Source organism: Thamnophis sirtalis, unplaced genomic scaffold, assembly GCF_051295495.1.
Source record: "Thamnophis sirtalis isolate CommonGarterSnake01/CBP01778 unplaced genomic scaffold, rThaSir2_p1.2 scaffold_3, whole genome shotgun sequence".
NCBI classification, from domain to species: domain Eukaryota; kingdom Metazoa; phylum Chordata; class Lepidosauria; order Squamata; family Natricidae; genus Thamnophis; species Thamnophis sirtalis.
The window spans coordinates 103,375,865-103,388,814 of NW_028261383.1; the positions used below are offsets into that span (position 1 = coordinate 103,375,865).

The following is a 12,950-nucleotide window of genomic DNA, read 5'->3' on the forward strand; positions in this document are numbered from 1 at the left end:
TTTGTGTGTGTGTGTGTGTGTGTGAGAGAGAGAGAGAGAGAGAGAGAGAGACAGACAGACAGACAGACAGACAGACAGAGCTTAAGTGAATGTTGCAGCTGAAAGAATAGGCCTTTCTACACACAGGCATATTTGGAGTTGTATGCCTCCTCACTTGCTATTGTAGTGACACAGGTGATATAAACTACCCTTAGACAAAGAGACATGTTTGGTATTTTGGAATAATATTTACTGCTTTACAAAACCTGCTGGAATTACTGCAAATTACCACTATTCCTTTCTGTTGTCGTCTTTTTTTGGCCCTCACAGTACACTTGCCAGGCAGAATATGTTCAAATAGTGGCGGACACGCTGTTTCTTTAGGGACATTATTTTTCAGCTGTTTTGGTCTAATGGTTAAAGCGCCAGACTAAAAACCAGAAGTTTTATGAGTTCTAGTCCTGCGTTAAGACACAAAAGCCATCGGGATGACTTTGGTCCAGTCATCATAGTCTTTGTGGAAAAAATAGGAGAAAGACATATTAGGTATGTTCTCCTCCATGACTAATTTACTAAAATGATAAAGGCAGGATTTTAAAAAAAAATCTACCTCCCCCACCAACTTTCCATGTATGGAATTTCCTGAAGATCTCCGGCCCAAGTGTTAAATAGATTTGATCCTGCTTATCTTCCAACCATCCCAAACAATATGATTCTCCCTGACTTGGTCCCCTCTTCTTTAAACTTCATTTTATCAATACTGTGAATCTAATCATTATAATTACAAAGCATCCAAATTCCTTTCAGATATGTACAGGGATATAAGCAATACTTACTTTATACGTGAAACAGTCCCACCATTAGAAATCTTCACATGCTAAGCAATATGGGCAGCCCCAGAGTGTTTTCTGCTTCCCAGAGAGTCTGTGCAAAAATATAATGGCAGTAGAACTGGCAAACCCTAGGTGTTTGTCTATGGCTCACCTACCATTTTGACCTTTGGCAGATAACACTTACAAGAGGAATGCAAAGAATGTAGCAGCAAAGGCTGTTCGTACTGTCCCGCAGCTGCCAGTAAATTGGCATTTTGGCTGCTCAGAAAAGTGAGCAGGGGAGGGAGAGGAAATAGGAAAATTATTCCTTGATTGTTTAAAGGGGAAAGGGATTTCCTTAGGAAGCCAGGACACAAGAAAGTGTAGTATTTTTGAGGAGAAGGCATCTTGCTGAACTGGATAAAGATTGCTGGGATACTTTAAAAGCCTTAATACATACATTGTGTGAATCCATATCCCAACTTGTTTGAAGTGCACATAGTTTGCTTCATTCACTATTACTATACTGGTGTGTGTGTGTGTGTGTGTGTGTGTACGTGTACACACACGTACGTACAGAATTATGTTTGCTTGCAAGGCTGCTGTTAAGTGGAAACACACATAATCCTATCATTTCTTGCAGGAGCATGCATACAAAATTAGACAATTATATTTGCCACCCTCGTCTTGCCAATTTGTCCTGAAGAGTAGTATTGATTCTGCTGTTTTCCTTTTAAATCTTTAAATAAAATTATATAAAAATATACATGCAAACTTAAATCTTTCCAAATCTCCTGGGGAAGCAGACTAAAAGAGGCACAGCAAAGATTAGCCTACTGGTGCTTTGCAACTGAAGTAAATACAATCCTTCATAAGCAAGCATTTTTTCTGCCTCTCCTATTCTCCCTTCTTTCTCCAAAGACTCATTAGAGATATAAAGGGGGGAGTGGGGAGAGAGAGGGAGGGGGAGGGAGAGAGAGAAAGTTGGTCCTAATTCTGCCAGAGAAGGTGTGAGAGTCAGAAAGAGTGTTGGCAGAGAAAAAATAATAATAAGAGGGAGAGAAATAAAGAGATGGAGGACCATTATGAAGAGTACTTTGACTCTTTGAAGGACCTTTTGCCCAGGATCCTTCAGCTCATGGTAGAACCAACAAAATTACTACCGGTCCTTCTCTATTAAGAGGGCAGAATGCTTCCAAGCAAAGTTTATCTCTTTGAATTACCCTGCCATATACATGGAATATTGTGGTGTTCAAGGTGACATCATCTTCTATTTGTAATCTTCCTGCATGTTCCTGTTACTTGAACTTACTTTTTTTTTCAATTAAAGAAGAAGTGAAAAGAAAAGAAAGGCTGAGCTATTGCAGTGATTGTGCATTCTGGAACATGGTCCTAACAGCCTGGAAGCCCCCTTCATAGAACAAAGGGAAAATTTAGACTAAGTTAAAATTACTTCTAAGCACAAGAAATTTAGGACGATTGCACTGCATGGTCTTTCCAAAGTGCCACTGTGTTTCCCTGAAAATAAGACCTGGTCTTATATTTTGGGGGGACTCCAAAATAAGCATTGAGGCTTATTTTGGGGGAATCACACTATCAGGGTGATCAGCCCAGCTAGGCATCCACTCCCAGCATGCGCACAAGAGGTGGTGCATGGTGGATGGTGTCCGGCAGCACCTACAGCCTGATGGCCCCTTGATTGGCGTACTCTGAGGCTGCGTAGCCCGCACAATGCAGGTCAGTTGATTACCTGTCCAAGCAGCAGACAAAAGCAGAGGCGCGGGGGGGGGAGGAGACATCTGAGAAAGATGAGAATTGAGGGGCCAGAGTGGGCAGTTGGCCACAGGAGGCTCATCTTCATGTGGCGGCACTGGCAGCAGACAGAGGCAGATGCACGGGGCAGAAGGTAGGCAATCCCAAAGCAATGCATGGGCCACGAGCAAGCCGAGAGATGCAAAGATGAGCCTCCTGTGGCCATCTGCCTGCTCCAGACCACTGTCTCAGCTTTCCTGTGGCTCATGCGGTGCATCCAGATCACATACCTCCCAGCCTGCTGCTTGGACAGGTAAACAACTCACCTGCACTATATGGCCTGAGGCTGCTGCCAGACACTGTCAGCTCCCACACCCTCGCATCTCTGTTTCTGGCTATGCCCACACCCACACATACACCCCTACCTGGCTGATGATGACCTTAACCACTTTTGGGGGGGGGGGTAGAGCTTATATTAGGAGCACACTATAAAAAAGCTAGGGCTTATTTTCTGGTTAGGTCTTATTTTCAGAGAAATACGGTAAGAGATATAACTTCTACCCAAATAGACATGGAAGCATTTTCCAGGTTCCACGAAACAGGAAACATTCTACTGGTTGAGTCCAATTTTTTTTCACAAAGTATATTGGGTACTTAATTAACTACCCAGATTAAATATGTACATTAAGTGGCTTAGGAAAAGTGTGTAGATTTACAGACAAAGGAAACACAGCAGATATGTAAAAGATGTAAAATGTGTTGCAAAGATGATATGATTGTATAAACAAAATTAAAAATTAAAAAAATAGAAAAAAAGGAAAAGTTAATAGAAACTTAGAACAACTTTTTAAAAAATATTAATCCAATCCAGTCCAATTCTGTATAGATATTTCGTAGCACATGTGGATAAGGGAATATGTATAAATATGGAGTTTTCCCAATGGAAAGAAGAAATAACTGGGATTGACTGATCATGTTTAATTCCTCCACACCACTAGGAGGAAATTCAGAAATAAATATCTCCTTGGAATTTTCCATACAGTTTGCATTAAAGGTGACAGCAGGGAAAGAGTTAAAATCTTGTATCGCTGGGCTCTCTAAAAGCTAAGCTTGATTAGCATTTAGACAAGAAGCCATCAGAAACTAACAGGATACAAACTATATTGGGAAAACTGGATGAAGGCAACTGTTCTGAGTCATGCTGAAAAAAAACTATACATAGATATCCCTATAGATCACCAAGAATTGAGTTTGACTTGAAAAAGGTTTTGCTTAAAATAACCAGTTGCAATGAAATGAAATCATGCACTCATCCTTAAAGTAACATTAATAGAATCCTGTACATACACATATATTCACAGAGAGATTCCTAAAGCATAGACATTGTAATTCAAAGTCACACAAGGCAAAAGCCCATGGTGCACTGATATTGCAAGATAAAAAGACATGAGATATATCATTTAGCTCTATGAATTAGGAGGCTTTGTTATCAAATGCAGTGAGTGAAGCGTCAGTAACCACAATGGTTCCAAACACTTGCCAATTTTTGTCTATTTACCTGAGTAAACAAAGCTTCAAGAGGAAAGCTCACAACTTCTCCTATTCATGCACCCATCTTATTCATTCTTATTCCTCTTCTTGTGTGGCAGGATTTCAAAATAATCATAGCACCTGCTTTCAAAATGTTTTGGAATCTTACCTTGAATTTTCCTGATTTTTCCCTGAAATATGAAATGATGGTCTAGTTTTAATTTAATTTTTCAGAAGAGCTTATATATATATATCTGGTTTCAGCATATTCACTTCCAAAACAGAATCATGCCTAGATATCACTCATTATCACCACGCAGATGTGGTCATGCATCTCAAATGTCAGATTCTTATTCTCAGAATTCAACTGCAGAACCGGTAGCTCCAATGTTGCAGTTTGTCTTCATTGGAAACCCAAAAACATTTGCCAAAAGTTGCACTTCTTCCTCAAAGGATCGCAGCACAGAATACCCTTGCAAGCACAGAGGGAATAAAACCCCATACAACCTTGCCTTCAGTGGAGCCTGAATGCCCATTCCCTTCCTTCTGGCAATTGGATGGGTTCCAGTTATTTCAGTGCTAGTTTCTCCAGCCTGGTCTTCATTCCATAGATGGCACAACAGGTCAATATGGCATTTCTCCAGATTAGAAATCCTCCTTCTACCTCTCTAAAGGAAAGGGCATCTGGAAGACAGGGAACTGCTTCCGACAGTTTGATTTCTCATTGCTCAGATGGCATCTACCAAGTGGTGGTCAGTTGGACTCACCTTCATTTGCTCTTCACCTTTGCAGTTGCTATTTTCACTCATGGCCTATTTTGTTCTGCTCTTAAGCCTCGCTAGAAATATCTGCTATCTTGCATCTTCAATGTACTGTACCTTGAAGTCCATAAATAATGCAGGATAATCAATGGCCGTTGGATGGAGGTAGAGTGCAAGCATCAACCTGCATAGGAGGATGTTACAGGCCTTTCTTAAGAAAAGACTTGGCTATAATCCACATGACTATGCCGGGGAGACTGTAAGCCTCAGATAACTGGTGGTAGTCTTTGAGAGACTGGATTTCACTTCTTAAGATCCCCTCTGTAAGAAGTAAATTTCTAAAACAGGGGTCCCCAACCCCGGGACCATGACCCAATACCGGGCCATGACCTGTTTGAAACCAGACCACAGGAGAGATGGGCAAATGCTTGTGCACAAAGCTCCACTCGTGTGAGCAGAGGGCGCTTGTGCTCATGCGCAAAGCTCCAATTGCTCAAATGGAGCTTTGTGCACGAGCACAAGCGCCCTCCACTCAAGTGTCCTCCACTCACACGAGTAAAGCTTTAGACACGACCACAAACACTCTCTGCTCGTGTGCAAAGGTCAATTTGCACAAGGGGAGGACACATGCACCCCTGGCTCACACAAATGGAGTTGTCCATGTATGTGCGCACCTGCCACTCTAGGCCAGGCCGCATCAGGCTGGGCCGCCACGCTGGAAAGGTTAGGAGCCGCTGCTCTAAAAGACATTAAACACCAAGTTATTCATGCCATTATGATAGAAGTGGGAACTCAGGATCATTATGTTCCATGATGCTAAATTGTTTCTAATTATATCAGGATTATGTTCTTTGCTCTATTTACATTTATCCAGAGTGCTGTGGTACTGTTTTCTTTGTAGCTCCAATGCTACTTGATGGAACGTAAAATTTATCTCATGTTGAAACCATCCCACCAACAAAGTATCTTCAGGCAAAAAAAATTCCATTCCTACCTGGAGATGTCAGAGGTTGAACCTGGAAGCTTCTGCATGTAAAACATAAATTCCACTACTGAACTTCAACATCAGTTCTAAATACCAAGGCGAAGATTGTACTTAGCATTTGGAGAACTGAGGGAAGTGTGTAAAGAGAAGACTTGTAACAAGAGTTGGCAATCCTAAACTGGAACAGGGCAGCCTGTATTTGGGCAATGGAATAAGAAAATTAAAAAATTACGTAACTTTGAGCAATGGAAGTGAGCTGGTCTTTCTTACTACAGGAAAAAAGCGAGCTCTACTTACATGCCTGTGTGGGTTTCATGCTAAAAGTGCCCCTGGAAGTTTCTTCTTTCCTAGTCAGATCTGAGACTGGCATGAATGAGAAGTGGATTTCTTGACCAGACTGCAACTCAGGAGAGTAAAGTTGCAGGAAAAAACATTGGGAGAAGCATAGGAATTGCTTTTGTTCAGTGGTTAAACTTTTGCTCATGTTTTCTGCTTCTATTCCTTAATTTATTGATTAATGATTATAGAATCATAGAATCGTAGGGCTGGAAGGGACCTTGGAGATCTTCTTGTTCAACTTCCTGCCCATGGCTGCCATACCTGTGATGGCGAACCTATGGCACGCGTGCCTCAGGTGGCACGCAGAGCCCTCTGTGTGGGCATGTGAGCCATTGCCTCAGCTCTGCTCCACCGTGCATATGTGTGTGCCTCCCGCCGGCCAGCTGATTTTCTGGTCTCTGTCGCAAGGGGGGGCAGGGCACATGTGTGGGGGACTTGGGGTCATGTGTGCATATGCAGGAAAATGGGGGGTGTTGTGCGTGCATTTCATTATGGGTGCAGGCAGGCGCTGTTGAACCCACACACACTTTTGGCACGCGACGACAAAAACGCTAGCCATCACTGGCTTACACCATCTCAGACAAATGGGTGTCCAATCCATTTTGAATATTTCCAGCGATGATGCGCCCACAAATCTGGAATGCAAGCTATTCCACTAGTTAATTGTTTTCCACTGTCCGAAGGTTTTTCCTTACTTCCAGGTTTCTCTTTAACGAGCGTCCAATCATTCCTTCTTGTTCTGTCCTTCAGGAGCTTTGGAAAATAAGTTGACTCCACACTTCTCTGTGGCAGCCCCTCATGTGCCAGAACACAGCTATCATGTCACCCCTAATTCTTCTCTTTGTTAGACTAGAATACCTTGTTCCCTTAACCCAGTGGTCTCCAACCTTGGCAACTTTAAGACTTGTGGACTTCAACTCCCAGAGTTCCTCAGCCAGCAAAGCTGGATGAGGAACTCTGGGAGTTGAAGTCCACAGGTCTTAAAGTTGCCAAGGTTGGAGGCCACTGCCTTAACCGTTCTTCATATGATTTATCCTGTAGATCCTTTATCACCTTAGTTGCTCTTTTCTGCACTCTTCATAGACTCCTGGCATTTTTTTGTATCATGGTGAACAGAACTGGATGCAATATTCCAAGTGTGGCTTCACTAGTGCAGCATAAATTGGTACTATCACCTTTTGTGACCTTGATGCTATCCCTCTGCTGATGCAGCCCAGGACTGTGTTGGCTTTTTTTGGGGCAGCTGCAAGCACACTGCTGGCTCATACTTAAGTGGTGGTCTACTAGGATATCTAGATCTCACTCACAGTTATTACTATTGAGCTATGTACTACTTATTCTATACTTGTACGTTTGAATTTTTTTCCACTTTAAGTGCAGGACCATAATTCTCTCATCACCGAGCTGCTTCTTTTTAGCTAGGGCCCAATGCTCAAATCTGTCAAAATCCTTCTGAATCTTGAGTCATTTTGGGAAGTAGTTTGCTATTGCCTACTTTTAGGGTTGAGAGAAAGTGACTGGCCCACGTCACCAGCTGGCTTTGTATTTTAGATGGGATTAGAATTCACAGCAGAGGTGGGTTCCTACCAGTTTGCACCTATTCGGTAGAACCAGTGGACCCGGAAAACAGGCCACACCTACAGAAGAGGTTCCAAAAAATTTTTAAACCCACCACTGGTCCTTGGATATGATTATTCTACACTATCATGCTCCTATTTATAAAACTCAGTGCCTCTGTGAAAGGTAAGGATGACTACTGCGTTTGTGGTGCAATCAGAACATTGCGTGTGTTGAAGTTGTTTTAACGCAAACCTAAGATGCCTTTTAAAAAACAAGTTTACATCATATTCTTATGCATGCCAGTACTGTGTGTGAGGTAAATTAAGGTGGTTCTGACAAGTATCGTCGGCATCTTCATATCCAGTCACAAGGGTGGCAAGCCACTCCCATCCGGTCACATGGGTGGCAAGCCACTCCCACAAAGGAGGCCACACCCACAGAGTAGGTTCGAACAATTTTTGAAACCCACCACTGATTCACAGGCTCCCAGTTTCTAGCCTATTGTCTTAGCCACTACACCAAACTGGTTCTCCATAGCTATCTTGTTCCACAAGTATTTACTTTCTTGTATTTATTCAAATTGTTTAGTCCCTGTTACTCCAGACCTGTTGTTATTCTATGAAGAGGAAAAGCATTTATTCTTTAACCCAGTTTATTTAAATGCTTTGTTCTGGGAAAGAGTAAACTTAAGAAGATTTTAAGAAGAGATACCCATAACAATTCTTCTATATTGGAGAATGGTTACACTCTGGAACTAGGGCAGAAAGCATGGGAGGGTAAAGATCTGATTAGAGAAGTGACAGGCTTCCATTTGTGCCTCTCTGCTTCGTAAGCCATCTCCATAACTTTTGTAGTTTCAGGCTTCAGCTCTGCTATTAACAACAATTAATTACATTCAAATATGAATTAAATGAAACATTTAATTTTTAACCTGATCTGTTCAAAGCTGAAGTTAGCGTGAAAAAATATAACATGTCTTGGTTTACAAGTATAGATTGCAAAGAGGACAAAATAGAGCTTCTGGACAAAACCCATTTACTTAAGCAGCATGCTTCTAAGATGTTAGTCCCATCTAACATCTGTAAAAATCAAAGTGGGAAATGAAACCGAAGTTTGAATAAAATCAATAAGCATTTACCGTATGCCTTGATTTTTCATAATATGAGAAACATATTGCTTAAAATTAAATCTAGCATCTCATTTTTTGAAATCTACATGTAACATACTTTTAGGTTTTTTTTAATATCTGAAGAACTTATGTTTAAAAAGAAAATTCTTAAACACCCATATGACATTCTTGTCTCTTTCAATTAGTCTTGGAAACAGCTAAGACACAGCAGCTAGTTTTAAGGTTATTGTTAACATAAAGAAAGAAAAAGGGGATAATAATAACATAATAATGCAATAACATAAAGAATAAAGCAAATAATATAAAATGTGCATTAATGTTTGAAAGGATATATTCTTAAAAGTAGTCGTCTTTTACTTACTTGAAGCAGTGCCTTGCATTTATTTCCAATAGTAAGTTTATCTGTCCATACAACTAATTGGATTTTTCAAGAGTTCTTCATTGCTTTCAAGTTCAAAAGTTCTCTCTCATGTGTTGGAAAAAGTTTTCTCTCATACATTGGAAAAAATAGCCTAAACTACCTAGGATTGTACTCGCGCTTACAGCATAGAGGAAAAAACTAATTCTTCTCAGCTCTAAAAGAAGAATAAAATAAGCAGATTGTAAATGTCTATTAAATTCAGGAAACCAATTGGTTTACAACTTTTTATCTCGATTAACAGGCAATTCCGCCCTTCAGAAACCTCAACAGAAATTCTGATAAAGCACAGAGCACTAACAAACCTCATTAAAATCACTTAATAATCTGTCACCGCAGTCTCCTTTCTGAGATCTGTTGGCAAGCGCTCAAAAGGCCCATTGTTATACAATAGGCAAGATACGCAACTTGGAAGTGGGGGCAGTTCTGGGAAACTTGGAGGAGCACAAGCTAAAGACCCTTTGCAACTTGTTTTCTTCTTTGCCCAGCGAATGAGCAAGAAGAGGCAAACACTTTCAATTTCACTTCTCAATTTTTGGCAAAGTATGAACCAGGCATTTCAAAGAACATTTGGGGGAGGAGTGTTGCCAGCTGCCCATTCTGAGGGTAGAGTTTGAGGAAATTATTGTTACAAGCATTTTAAAAGGTTTATAAATTTTAAAAAATAGGTTAAAGTTCTCTACAAACTCTTGTGTGGAGAGAGCTAATAAAGCAATTATTATTTGCCTTGCTTCTTCTTTTCTGAGTGACAGGAAGTTCAGAGCAGCCTTGCCTTCAGCACATCATTTCCTTTGGAACAAAGAACAGCAAAGATTATGAATAAAAATATGCAATAAATGATGTGGGAGGTGGGAAGAAACTTTTTATCTTGAGATGTTCCGATTGAAAAGCTACACAGATGTGAATTCCTGGCAATTTTGTTCTCTATAACAATATCAGCCTATGTCCCAGAGCTTGTTATTTCAAGGTACAAATCAACCTGGGCTAAAATTCTATAGCACCATTTGATACCTTTCATCTAAAATACAAGATTATCGCACACTGAGGTCAGATTTCAGAGGAAGAAGGGCACTGGCTAAATCACTTTGTTTAGAAACCTAAATTCAAGGTCTTTAGTGGCACAGAACATCTATTTGTTCCATGCGGCAGCTGAAATGAATAATAAACAGTTTATTTCCATGGTAATCTTCAGTTGTATAGCTAACACTTCATTCATAATTGCTGTTGTTTCCATTTTCACTGGAAAATCAGTCCCCATACAATCAAGAGTGATCATGTGAATGATCAAATCCATGGATGTAAATCCAGCTTTCAGAGAGGAAAAATTGCATGTAAAAGTGTACAAAATGAGTGACATTGATATGACATTCAAACTCAAGGGAAGAGCTACGGTAATATCATCTTGACTTAGTAAAAGTTATTATTTCTTTTTGCCTTCCTTCTTCCTGGCTAGCACAAAAACATATTTACTAAGAAGATGGATGAAAAAAAATATCCCCAATGTCTCTACAGTCAGCAGATGGCAGCAGTCACTTATGCCAAATCTTTTTATTCCCTGCAAATTTGGGACAGACAAAATCACTGTGTCTGAGCACCAGGAAATATAATGAAGAAAAGTCAACACAGGACACTTTCTGATCTCAGTATACAATGGAACAGAGACTGTCTGAAAAACAGAATAAAGTTTAAAAGATGCAGGGACCTGACAGTTGGAAATTGGAGAAAAAGACCCCAGAAACATCCTCATTTTTATACCGATAAAAGAATTCTACACAGCAGTTCATCATATTTGGTCACTGTGACAAATTACCCTCTTGCTTTTGTTGGAAATCACTGCTCCCTGTCTAGATTTCACAAGTGAGACTTTTCTAATGTCTCATTTGTTCTCTACCTTCATCTCTACTTGATATCTGTAAAAAAACAAAAACAAATGCTCACTCATTTCAATTCTGCCATTTCAAATAGGAAATAGTTGTGCCCATTATCTCATTATTTCAGATAAATTGTAGCACACAAGTTTTTGAAAAGCCCCTAAATCCACCTAAAAATAAGCCATTAAAAGGGAGATTTAATTTTAAAAAAACCATCAAGAACTCCTAACTCCTTCTTCCCAAAATGCAAACACATCCCTGAGCTCACCCATACATACAGTATGGCATGGTTGTATCCACTTGAGATAATGTTCATTCCTCCAAGTAGTTAAACTTCTAGCTATCGAGTGTGTTCAAATCCTATTTTAGAAATTCAGGCCTAACTTGCAGAGGTTGGGTATCTTTGATCTAAAAGTAATTGTATGTTAGAATCCTTTACTAGTTAGGATCACACATTGTAAAGAAAAAAAATGATTTTTTAAAAGAGTTGGTTAATTCGCCTATCCTGCTAAACAATAAACTACAGTGAGAGGATGTGCACAACACCCTATACATCCAAAATTATACGACCAAATTTTTTGTAACAGTTCTATTCCATAACCAAAAGTAAACAAGTATTATTAACTTATCATTATAAATTAAGTTAGGGAAATAATCCTCTAATATCCTGAAATGAAACTTATCTGAAATCTACCAGGAACCACTTTAATTCTCAGTTTCCTGAAAAAAACAATGTAAGAAATATAAGAGGAAAATGGAACTTGTGATAACCTCCATCAATTAATAAAGAAAAGAATATATCAGAGATTGCCAAAACTGGGTTAGGACAGCACATCTATGTGTTCTTTACTACTATCTTTGCAAATAACAGCCCAGAGTTAAGGAGCCTTTTGAAATAAGAAGATTTCACAATGCGGGTTCAATCTAGAAATAGGATTTAATCATTCCCACAGCTTCCTGCCTTGTCAGATTTCGATACCTCAACCAACAGGATTTTGCAATTCACTGCATTCTCTTTAGAAATAGATCCCTGTCAAAAAAAAAGTTTTCTGTCTTCCATAGGCATAAAGCAGGGATGTTTTTGAATGCTACTTCCATTGTGCAGATGCTTTACATTATTCACAATTTTTTTTTAGAAAAGATGCTATCATAATCAACTTGTATTTATCAGCTTACTGATAAATGCAAGTTATTTTGCCTACTTTGTCATTTGTTTTGTCACTTTCTTTTCTTTCCACAAAGAAATTTGCTACTAAGAGGAAAATAATAGCTGCCCAATGATGTACTGTGAGTAGTGTCTACAATAAACAAAGTGTCACTACTATTTTCAAAGAAAGCATGTTGTGTGACAGTCAAGAGCTTACCATCAGAATTCCATTTAGATCAATAGCTTGTATTTTGTCATTGAGACAGTTTTCTTTACAAAGGTGTATAATGTACACTGGCTTTTATATCTTACAAAATCTATAGTAGTGGATCAGATAGAAGAAGGATAGGTAGCCTGCTGCCTTAGTCAACCCTAAGCCTAACCACAAATATGTGCTTTCTTCAAGAGATCAGGTCAGCCGTCTAGAGAAAAGCTGTTTCTTTCTTCTCCACAGCCTGCTGCTTAGGAGAGAGAAAAGAGGTGTTGAAAAGACAATGAAGACAAGGAAAAGAAAGATGTCTCAAAGAGGAAAAAAGAAGACAACAAAGAGAATGTGTTTGCATCTGCTCTTAGCTCAACTGATGGATTCGGCCTATTTTACTGGGTAAGTAAGTGCCTTATAGGATTACTCTAAAGATATATGAACTTCAAGAGAAAAGAAAGTTTG

The 12,950-nt window shown here is 39.6% G+C and overlaps 1 protein-coding gene across 1 annotated transcript in view; it reads right to left on the reverse strand.

Annotated features, from left to right (window-relative positions):
* The window catches only part of SH3TC2 (SH3 domain and tetratricopeptide repeats 2), a 50,243-nt gene extending 40,591 nt beyond the window's left edge, over window positions 1-9,652 (reverse strand). The window contains exon 1 of the mRNA XM_014065008.2: window positions 9,209-9,652. Within this exon, the coding sequence (XP_013920483.2) occupies window positions 9,209-9,227 (19 nt within the window). The 5' untranslated portion in view covers window positions 9,228-9,652. The remainder of the gene's footprint in view (window positions 1-9,208) is intronic.
* Between the last annotated feature and the right edge of the window lie 3,298 nt (window positions 9,653-12,950).